Below are 11,521 nucleotides of genomic sequence, written 5' to 3' on the forward strand. Positions count from 1 at the left end.
TTTTACTGGGAGCCGGCTGTAACTTCAACAGGTGTTCCCTTAGAGAAGGCAGGGAAGGTTTATTCCCGTCTCTGCCTTCTCGATCGCTATGTATACAGTGCTCAGTGAGCGCTGTATACGCTGCTATGCGTACGGCCATGATGCGGCTGCCCTCTGACCCGGCGGTCACGTGATCCGCCAGGCTCAGTGTCTTACATGAGCTGCTGGGTCCTACAGGACCCAGATCAGCTCTGTATACTGCATATACAGCGTGCAGGAGGCTGTATTCCTCCTACAACTGGGACTATATGTACCAGCTCCAGCTGCAGGGGAAATCAGCCTCCAATACAAAAAAAAAAGTGATCAGATGTCCCCAAAAGTCTCTTATGACCTTATGGGGACACCATCTGAAAAAAATATATTAAAAAATTAATAAAAAAGTTAAAACATTTTTTAAATAAAATAAGTAAAATAATACCCAATAAAATGCCGTTATTAAAGATTATAGCCCCTCCAATGACACTTTGTGGAAAGTGAAAACCAGACACAATTTCCCTCCTATTTTGTTTATATTTTCCCGGATATAAAAAAAAAAAAATTCACATTCGAAAATAGAAACAACATAAAAATAAAGCCCTATGTGTCCCCGAAAAAACGCAAAAATTAGTTGAATGAGTCATATGATAAAATTGTTACAGCCCTCTAAACCGCACATACAAAATAAACCTAAAATGTGTCTGGTCCTGGACCACAAAATGGCCCGGTACTGAAGTGGTTAAGTAAATTGGTTCTACAGTTTTTTGGGTTTTTTTGTATTTTACCCCACTTATGACCAGCCGCATTTTCAGCCTTACAGTACATGTAGTCCTAAAAGCTATAGAGAAGACTGGATTGTTCCTTAAAATTACTTTTATATTCTAAATTTTCTCAGTTTGATAATTTTGCTTAAAGAAACTAATAGTTTAAACTAATAAAAAAAATAGTTCTGTGAGATAAGCTGATTTTTTTAAATTTATTTTTATCTTAAAGTGATAGCTAGTGCTAGAAGTTGTGTGTACTAGTGATGGCAATATTTGTTAGTTTTAGTTTTATGTTTGTGTTTATTTAACGTCCCTGCCTTGTTTATGAGGAGTCCGCTGTCACTGATCTTGTCGCAGACTTTGTAAGAACGGATGTATATGCTCACCCGTCAGATTTTTAAAGTCTGGTGGACCAGAAGTAGTTAAACTAATGAATGCTGAAATAAAAATAACTTTAAGCAACCCTCTGCCTCATAATAGAAATTTCATAATGCACAGTTGTATCAACCAGTCTCCACTTCATTTCTGTAAAATGGCCACTAGCTTCTAAGACTACTCTTTGCACAATGTGGAAGCCTAAGTCACTCCCTCTGTTCTTCAGTGGTCAATCCAAGAGCAGTGGGGATTTCTAGAAATACTGAAGCACATGGGGTGCATAGAGTGCTCTGTGAAGCAGGGCAACAGGTGTTTTCACTGTGAATTATAGGTTTGGTGTGAGATTTTTATTGTGAACCAGAACATTGAGATATATGCTTTTGTGAATTAGAACCCTAACATGGATAAGTTCTGGGCCTCTGGTTCCTGTATTGTATAAGATGGCACGATTGTGGATTGAAGCTTTTACACTTTCTATACTTGCAGGTAAACATTGTTTGTTTTGTAGGTATAAAAGGAACATATCAAGGTCTCACAGCTACAGTCCTCAAGCAGGGATCTAACCAGGCTATCCGCTTCTTTGTCATGACCTCACTAAGGAACTGGTACAGAGGTAAACCCCAAAAGACCTTTCTTGCGTTATATTTTACTTTCAAAAGTATTTATTGAAAAGTAGCTAAAACATAGAACATGAGGTACATAGAAAAACAGTCTTATAAACAGTGCAGAAATGCAAAAGTATAGCATATAAACAGCGAAAATGTGGTGCTTAAATACAGCAGGAAAAGGGGTGAAAAGGTACACAGTCAAAAACCAACAGTAAACAAGGGGGTGGTAATTGATGCTTCAATACAGAGAGCGAAAAAATAAATAGTTGGAAGACCCTACATAATGTAAGGAAATCAAACATCCCATTCGATCATGTTGACATACTATAGCTAAAGGCAAAATGGCAAGCCTGGGACGCCAAAGCATGCAATTACAATGTTATTAGATAACCTTCGTGATCCAACAATTTATTGTCACAAGCAGAGGACCAAAAGAACTATAAAAATTAACTTTAACATAAATCATCATAAATAAATATTCATGTTAAGACGGTCAAAAAACACATAACAAACCGGGCTCTAGATAAAAGAGGAACGGTCTTACCCAAATCTACTGAGAGACGATGGGGACTCCATGGGACTTACAGATCAAGGGCTGGTTTATTCAGTCCACAGAGACAGTCTAGTGTTAATGTTGAGGACAATGACATAGGAGATATAGGAGATTCTAGGCGTTCCAGAGATATTACATATTGATTGTCACTATTTAGTATGCCTTATGCAAATAGGTCTCTTGAGATGTGTTCATCTTTGGCAGGTGACAACCCTAACAAGCCAATGAACCCTCTTATCACTGGTGCATTTGGAGCAATTGCAGGAGCTGCTAGTGTGTTTGGTAACACTCCCCTGGATGTGGTCAAGACTAGAATGCAGGTAATGTGAACAAACTCAAAAACTATATAATAACTGATAGAAAGAGACTGTTTCAATATAGTTCAGCTAATCTAAAATGGATCGATTTAGCAGATGTCGGTAGTATTGCATTGTTTTAATATAATAAGTTCACGATATAAAGGTTGAGACTTAACTCATTCCTAAACCATGAAATTATGTGGCTATGTACAGATGTGTATATTTGTTTACTTAAGAATAAAAAGGTTAAAAGAAATTTGTCTTTGCAAATAGACTTAAAGGTGTTGTCTAGAAATTACAGATTTTGCTAGGAGGCCGGGGAAGATGGGGTTAAAAAAAAACAAAAAAAACTAGCTCACCTCTAGTGTCCCAGGCCCCTGTCCGGTCCGCATTTTTTTTGAAGGGGTGGGGTATTTATTTGTTTTTTTAATTTTTCATCTTCCTGGCAAAAATCTGTATTTCCTGGACAACTCCTTTTAAGCTGGCATGGAAGTAATTTTCCTGAGGATTCAGATATCTGAATACTGCCTTGATTTCTGGATAGAGGCTGGTAATGTGTCTGCTATGTCCTGAATAATCAGATATATTGACTGTAACAACTGTGCGTTTCTTCCAGTAATTGGAATGGTTTTATGTTTCTAATAGAGTATATAATAGAGTATTATGCCTATTTTTTGATTGCAGGGGTTGGAAGCACATAAATACAAAAGTACATGGGATTGTGCCTATAAGATTCTCAAATACGAGGGACCCCGAGCGTAAGTCTTCATTTTTCTAAATATTCAGCTATGCCTTTTTAAGATTTATAAGACAATTTGTCACATTATTTTTCTTCTATCTCTTGCCAATTTTTCTACTTGCTCTTTTTCAATAGTTGTGTTGTAACATCCTTATGACATCTTGTTCTGTCAATGTTGTAATGGCTGACATATCTCATCTTGCAGGTTCTACAAGGGAACTATTCCTCGTCTTGGACGTGTGTGTCTTGATGTGGCTATCGTCTTTATAATCTATGATGAAGTGGTGAAGGTGCTGAACAAGGTGTGGAAGACTGATTGAAACTTCAGACCATTGTGATAAACCAAGGATCCCACCGAAATGGAATCCCCAGGGTGCCAAAGAGTCCATTCAATCACTAAAATCTCCTGTACTAAAATGTTCCAGTGCCTCTAGTTCCTGAAGACATTATCCAATTTCTTTTCAAGTATCTTCCTTTTCTGGTTTTCATTTACCCTAAAGCCTTTAAGAACCAAAAGCCAAACAACCTTGCAGCACCATTACCACAAAAGTGAAGGGGTTAACATTTTAATATACATACACATTTTTATTTCTTTGTGAAAATGTTTTTATACTTTAAGTCAGGCCTACAAAAATGGTCTTTTATTGCACTGCGTACCGTCTAATGCTGTATTTTGTGAGTAATGTCATAAAGGCATTAATAAGTAAAAGAAAATCCGTACAGCATATAGTACAGTGTCCACCATTGGTGAACTGAAGTGAGGACCAGCATATTTTTAAGTGTATTAATTAATATTTAATATTTTCCATTAAAAAAAACCTGAAGCTGTAGGTTTACTAGCTGTTCTCCCAGTACAATGTCATTTGTACAATTGATTGCATTGCTTCATATGAGCATTTATTCTGTGCCTTCTAGACTAAGGCTGCGGCCGCGTGTGTACCAAATGCAGCTCGAGCCGTATTTAGTACTTGGGCCACAGGTCGCTTTACATCCGTTTCATATCATTACTGTCTGTGTAGTTTTGCTTATACCATGTGGCCAAAAATGAGATATAGCTGAAATGAATTTATGTTCACTCACAAATTGAAGGTAAAGCAATGGCGGCCTTAGCACAGAATACAGCTATAGCTACACTCTGTACACCCTATGGCCGCAGCATAAGAAGACCATAAGTTGGTCATTATAAGCCCTCAGGATTTGTAGTATCTTGGATACCAAGTGTGTAACACAAGATAAGTTCACAGTTACATCTCTTATCAAAGAATGGTTTAAAATGTCTTTTAATATCAACGTGGATTTATAAAATTGCTGTTTTTATTCCGTAAAAAATGTTTTTATAACCTATAGAAAAGATATGCACTCTCATTTCCCTATGCAATAAGAGATGTGTGTGTAACATATATATATATATATATATATATATATATATATATATATATATATATCTACCATAGTGTGTGTTTCTCAGCTGTGTTATATTTGTATGAGTGAATTGTTTTTTTTTTAAACAATTTGTGCCAAATTGCCATCTGTGCTCACTAGGGGTATGGAACTACCTCTGCCAAAATATCAGCGTAAAAGCCAAAATAATAGGAACATTTCCAGCTATGAGAGCAAATTCCTAGGACAAATCCACTAGTGGGAGACAGAATGTGCTTTGGAATGATCCTTGTTAACCCCTTCACAGTAGAATAGTTACAAGCTGCTAATGTTGATGCATTCTTAGGAAATTGTCTAATTTATTGTGTAACTTGAAGAGTTTCTGTATCGATTACATCTGTGCTAAATGAAGACACATGCAAAACAATGAAGTTTAGTTATGTTGTGAGCTGAGACATACGGCTCACTACATTTCTTGTGATTTACAATACAAGCATCTGTACACCGTATACAGACTACCTAGGAGAGATCACTAAAAGTGTATGGCATAAGAGGTACATTGCAATGTATGGTATTTACAATCCCATATATAGTATGTATATTTGGTATATATATGTATAGCGCATTTGTTATGCCTGTGTATTTTATGAAGATGATGCTTTTCTCTAATTTAACTGCTATGTATGTCACAATTATCTTCCCTACAGTGCACATAACCTAAGGCCATGTATATGAATGTGTCTCTGGATTTGTAGTCCACAATTTGATGGTGAATCCAATCATTGAGCATCATTATATGCTGGAATAAAAAAAATGGCTCAGCTTGTATAAGTACATACATGTTTCCACTGCTGCTTGAGGCATTGTGTATTGTCCCAGCAGATAAAATTCCTTAAAAAAAAAAAAAAAAAAAAAAAAAAAAAACACCGTAGGATTCCATTGTTATCTGTTAAAGCCGATACTTGAAATATTTTATGTTTACATTACAGCTACTGTAACTGATGCTCTGCCTGTATGTATACATTTGTTTGTGCTTCTCGCTGAAAGAAAGCCCTGGGCCACAAGTTCCAGTTCATCCGCCTCAAGCTAAAATGATTCACTACTATATTAATAAAGCAGATTCCTGTTCTTGTCTACAAAGACAAACTCAAACATGTTTTTTCTTGATTCATTTAGGTTTTCAAAATAAGAAAACATAAAACATAAATGGAGTGTTGAATGCAAAATATGTGGTGGAAGAGACTTATGTGAAACTATTCATCCACATTAAATAGAGTGCCCAGGAACAGATTTATAAAAAATCTACTATATCTAGGATTGCCTGAGTTATAGGCTGAACGTGTATTTGGCTAACAGCTATTGAAGATACTTTAACCACTTCCGGACCACCCATTGGGTATACATAGCTGCCAACCGTCCTGCATTTAGCGGGAAAGTCCCGCAGTCCTGTGCAGCTCCCTGCATGTCCCGCTCTGCCCCTGAAATGTTTTACTTAACAATCTTTCCTCCGATCACTGCTGGCTCTTATAACAGATAAAAGGCTGCGGTGATCGGAGGAAAGCCTCACTACAGTACAAGGACCTTGTGTGATATCACACGTTCATGTGACTAGGTGGGTGTGTCAGTGTCTCGTGCAGTCGAGAGATGTGTAGTCGATTGTGTGTATACGACGTGTCTATTCAGCATATGTTTGGCTGGCGTAAAATGAATGCCTACAGATCACACAGTGGCACATGTAGTCATCTAAGATACTGAGAGGGAATGGGGGGATGTGAGATGCAGTTTGACTGTGTGTGTGTGTGGTGTACTGTGTGGAAGGGGAACATTATACTGGGGAAGCATGAAACTAGGGGCAGAGATGGAGGGGCGACATGAAACTAGGGGCAGAGATGGAGGGGCGACATGAAACTAGGGGCAGAGATAGAGGGGGGACATGAAACTAGGGGCAGAGATAGAGGGGGGACATGAAACGGGAGAAATGGAGGGAGGAGATGAAACTGGGGGCAGAGATGGAGCGGGGACATGAAACTGGGGGCAGAGATGGAGCGGGGACATGAAACGGGCAGAGATGGAGGGGGGAATTGAAACTGGGGCTAGATGAAGAGGGGCACTTAAACTGGGGGGGGGACATTAAACTGGGGACAACTGGAGGGGGGCATTAAAATCGTGGAGGTAACTGGAGGGGGACCTGTCTGCCTCTAGTTGCCCCCAATTTAATGTCACCCTCCAGCTACTCCTACGGTTTAATGTCCCCTTCCAGCTGCCAGAGTTTAATGTCCCCCTCTAGTTGCCCCCAGTTTCATGTCCCACTTCAGCTAACTATGCCATGACTTAGAGGCTTAAAGCCTCGAAACACGTAGGCTAGTTTTTTCTACCGACCTCTGCACTTGGACTATATACGACCCTATTAATAAAAACAAGTTTTATTTATCTATTGTGGTGGATCAAGAGTGCAGGATTTCCCATTCATCTTGTCTTCATTTAACATCTCTCAGCTGGAGGAGATAGTCCATGCACCTATCTTAGTCATCCGACCACCGAACCTTTTCTTCTGAACAAATACCGTGAATGGCAGCATGGCATTATTTAGTCCTGGTATAGCGGTCAGTGGGTGACGTGACGGTATTTGGTCCTGGTATAGAGGTCAGCAGGTGACGTGACAGTATTTAGTCCTGGTATAGCAGTCAGCGGGTAACATGGTAGTATTTAGTCCTGGTCTAGTAGTCAGCGGGTGACATGACAGTATTTAGTCCTCGTATAGCAGTCAGTGGGTAACATGACAGTGTTTAGCCCTGGTATAGCGATTCTACTTGATAATTCTGTATGTATATAAGTATTTTCTTGTGTACAGGGGTAGACATAGGTTTTGTGCACCTGATTTATATGCACCTTACACCTGCATTTCTGAAGGTATAATTGACATGCTATAAAAACGCAGCTATTCTGCTGCAGGTTGTTTTTGTCTGCAATGTGTGTATGAGATTAGCCAGAATCCCCTCCACTTTGCAGTTACTGTAAAATGCAGCGTTTTCGCAAAGTGGGAGCCCTGGCCTTAAATACATTAGGAACACCCCTGTAAGTACCAGTGATAGGCACTGCAGTGCATCACATTAACAGAATGTTACTATGTAGTAGGTACAATATTTCAACATTTGGGGCCCCACATTTAATTTTGCCCGGGGCCCCACTTTGCCACTCTCTTTTTTTAATCATAGGCATATGTAATTCACTGGTAAGTATATTTCCTGAAATTCATGATAATTAAGATTTTTATTTTAGACCAACATTGTATTGTCAATGGAAGATGCTGATAAACTCCCTAGAGGCAGGCAAAATATCAAAAAAGATGTCAAATATATTATCTCTGTATACATACCAAAATTATGAAACTACCGTATATACTCGAGTATAAGCCAAATTTTTCAGCCCAGTTTTTCTGCTGAAAAAGCCCCCCTCGGCTTATACTCGAGTCAGCAACAAAAAATTTATTTTCTACTTTTGGGAAGGGGGGGGGGAGTCTATGACCAGCCGCAATATCAATGTATAGAATCTCTCATAAAATAGTGGGGGAAAAAAAAATTAAAAAAAGTTGTAAATCCCTCCTTTCCCTAGAATACATTCAAAAGTAGAAAATGACTGTGAAACACAAACACATTAGGTATCTCTGTGTCTGAAAGTGCCCGGTCTACTGAATATAGGGGATCTGCAGTGCTCCTGCAGTGCTCTGCAGTGGGCGGTCCTAACCAGTAACTAAAAGTCTTCTCTGCATAGGACCACTCATTGGATTCCTAAATCCATAAGAACAGTGATATAACTGGGTAAATTATACTGAATCCTTTTCCATATATCAGTTTGCTCAACTCCTCCTGCTCTATAACATGCTGCCTGCAGGATGGTCTGTATTTACAGTGTTCTGGTTCATGGTTCTCTGATTGGAAAGGAGTTATATATGGATAGATATTTCCCACTGGACAATCATTTGCTTCAAGTGAATTCTATACGGATACACAGAGTAGTATTGTGTTTGACTCAACATGCACTTCCATTTACAGGACCATTCCCCCCACAGCAGAGGCAAAGCTAGAAGTTGAGCACAGGGTGGGCGAACATGTCCAAGAGGGTGGTAAACCCCCAAAATTTTGGATTCAATAGCAAACTCAGCTCATTACAAGCATCTCATCTCTACCAACACAGAACACTGAAAATAAAAATGGATCCTATTTATTTTTTTAAATTCTTTATTTTTGAACAGATTTTTTAAATTTTACATACAAGAAGCACAATATCGTTCAAAAGGTCACAGGTACAGTGGTACATAGAAAGCATCATAAAGCATACAACTTAAAGAAGAACAAGAAATTTAGTCACAACAATATGTTAACACAATTTCTATCTGAAGATAGGAAAATGCAGATCCTATTTATTCCACTAGAGGGCCCCAAACTGCAGAAAATCCTATGTATATAGTTTATGCCTTATCCCATACAGGGAATAATAACACTCCTCTCCTCAGGGAAAGTGTGCACCTTCACAGGCGAATGGAAACTTACAAGCTATTTCTTCTCCACTGGGGGATTATGGGAAAAATATGCAAATCTGTTTTCCTGGATGTAATTAGGAGAACAGTGCCTCTCTTTGCTGCCCTCTAGGGACAGCCCCCTTGACACCATACATGACTTTTTTTTTTTAATAAGCAGGTATGAATCTAAGAGCATGGACGCCATTTTTAACCATTTTTGTCTCCCATAAGAATTTGAATAAAAAGTGATCAAAACATCAGACATTCCCCAAAAAGGTGGGAAATATAAAAAACAAAAAAATTCGAGAGTCTTCAGTAGTTGATACCTTTTTTAAAGGCTAATAATGATGGTAGATTACAACGTTTCGAAGCTCTCGACTTCTTCTTCAGGTATATCTAAAAATAATTTCTGAAGGCTGCATATTTATTTTTACAAGATGGACACAGGAATAGAATTCTAGGAGGGAGGGTGGAAGAAGGTTATTGGTTATACAACTAAACAATTCATCAGTTTTTAATGTTATCAGTTCACACAGTGTCTTTATGGCTGGCTGTCTCAGTTCAGTGATTTCTGTAGGATGCCATGAACCCATGTGAGAGATTCATCCCTTTCTCGAGAGTGTTAAACAAGGTCATAAACTTCTACTCATAAATCTGTCTCTGTTTTCTGGATTTAAAATTCCCTCTTAAAACCAAAATGTTCAGGTCATTGGTGATATTATGATCTTCACTGCTGAAATGTTTTGACACGGGAAGGTCCATTCTTTGTTCTCTAATTGTATGGCGATGTGAATTAATTCTCATTCTAAGCTTCTGGCCCGTCTCTCCAACATATAAATTTTCAGTGGAACATTTGGTACACATTATTAAATACACTACATTAGGTGTGTTACAGGTGAACGTACCTGGGATTTTATATTCTCTGTTAGAATTTGGTATCTCTATCCTGTCAGTGGTCAGTATGTGAGGGCAGGTTTTGCACCTTTTCTGTCCGCATGGAAATGTTCCTGTGTTAGTTGGAGGTGACAGTGAGCTGCTAACAACCATATTCCTGAGGTTTGGAGGCTGTCTGTAGCACAGGAGAGGGGGGTCTGGAAATATGGATTTTAGGCGGATGTCTTTTTGCAGTAGTGGATGTAATTTGCGTGTGATTCCTCTAAGTATCTCCAGGTGTGGGTTATATGTGACGACCAGGGGCACCCGATTGTTATCCTTTTTGGTATTGTATTTTAATAACTCTGATCTTGGTATTCTGGTGGCCCTGGTGATTTGGTTATCAATAGTTCTTGGATGGTAACCCTGTCTCAAGAATGTATTTTTGAGGCCCCCAAGGTGTTTGTCTCTATCTGCAAGGTCTGAACATATGCGATGGTATCTGATGGCCTGGCTGTAGACAATGGAGTTCTTTATGTGTTTAGGATGAAAGCTATCCCATCTTAGGTAGGTAGGGCAGTCAATTGGTTTCCGATACAGTGATGTTTCTTATTCTTTTTTTTTTTTTTCTTATGGTAGAGTTGGAAGGGACCTCAAAAGCCATCGGGTCCAACCCCCTGCGAGTGCAGGTTTTCCTAAATCATCCCAGCTATATGTTTATCCAGATTCCGCTTGAAGATTTCCATTGATGGAGCGCCCACCACCTCCCGTGGCAGCCTATTCCACTCTCTCACTACCCTCACTGTCAGAAAGTTTTTCCTAATGTCTAATCTGTATCTCTTTCCCTTTAGTTTCATCCCATTGCTTCTTGTACTTCCTTGTGCTAATGAGAATAGGGTAGATCCCTCTGCACTGTGACTACCTTTCAGATATTTCTAGACTGCTATTAAATCTCCCCTCAGCCTTCTCTTCTGCAAACTAAACAATCCCAGTTCTTTTAGCCGCTCCTCATAGGACATGGTTTGCAGACCTTCCACCATTTTGGTTGCTCTTCTCTGGACTTGCTCCAATATATCGATGTCTTTCTTGAATTGAGGCGCCCAGAACTGTACACAGTATTCCAGGTGTGGTCTGACCAGGGAAGAGTACAGCAGAATAATGACCTCTCTTGATCTAGATTCAATGCTTGTCTTAATACATCCCAGAATTTTATTAGCCTTTTTTGCAGCAGCACCACACTGTTGGCTCATGTTGAATTTGTGATCTACTATTATGCCCAAGTCCTTTTCCCCTATGCTATCACTTAGTTCTATTCCTCCCATACTATATATGTTTTTTACATTTCTGTTACCCAGATGTAGAACTTTGCATTTGTCCCTGTTAAATACCATTTTGT

At 39.0% G+C, this 11,521-nt stretch overlaps 1 protein-coding gene across 2 annotated transcripts in view; it reads left to right on the plus strand.

The window, feature by feature from the left end:
• SLC25A1 (solute carrier family 25 member 1) overlaps nt 1–5,861 on the plus strand; it is a 31,134-nt gene extending 25,273 nt beyond the window's left edge. For both annotated transcript variants that reach the window (XM_075275415.1, XM_075275424.1), the window contains 4 exons: nt 1,663–1,767; nt 2,520–2,635; nt 3,299–3,372; nt 3,559–5,861. In XM_075275415.1, the coding sequence (XP_075131516.1) occupies nt 1,663–1,767; nt 2,520–2,635; nt 3,299–3,372; nt 3,559–3,673 (410 nt within the window). In that variant the 3' untranslated portion in view covers nt 3,674–5,861. The remainder of the gene's footprint in view (nt 1–1,662; nt 1,768–2,519; nt 2,636–3,298; nt 3,373–3,558) is intronic.
• The last annotated feature ends 5,660 nt before the right edge of the window (nt 5,862–11,521 follow it).

This window comes from Leptodactylus fuscus, chromosome 1 (genome assembly GCF_031893055.1).
Source record: "Leptodactylus fuscus isolate aLepFus1 chromosome 1, aLepFus1.hap2, whole genome shotgun sequence".
Classification (NCBI taxonomy): domain Eukaryota; kingdom Metazoa; phylum Chordata; class Amphibia; order Anura; family Leptodactylidae; genus Leptodactylus; species Leptodactylus fuscus.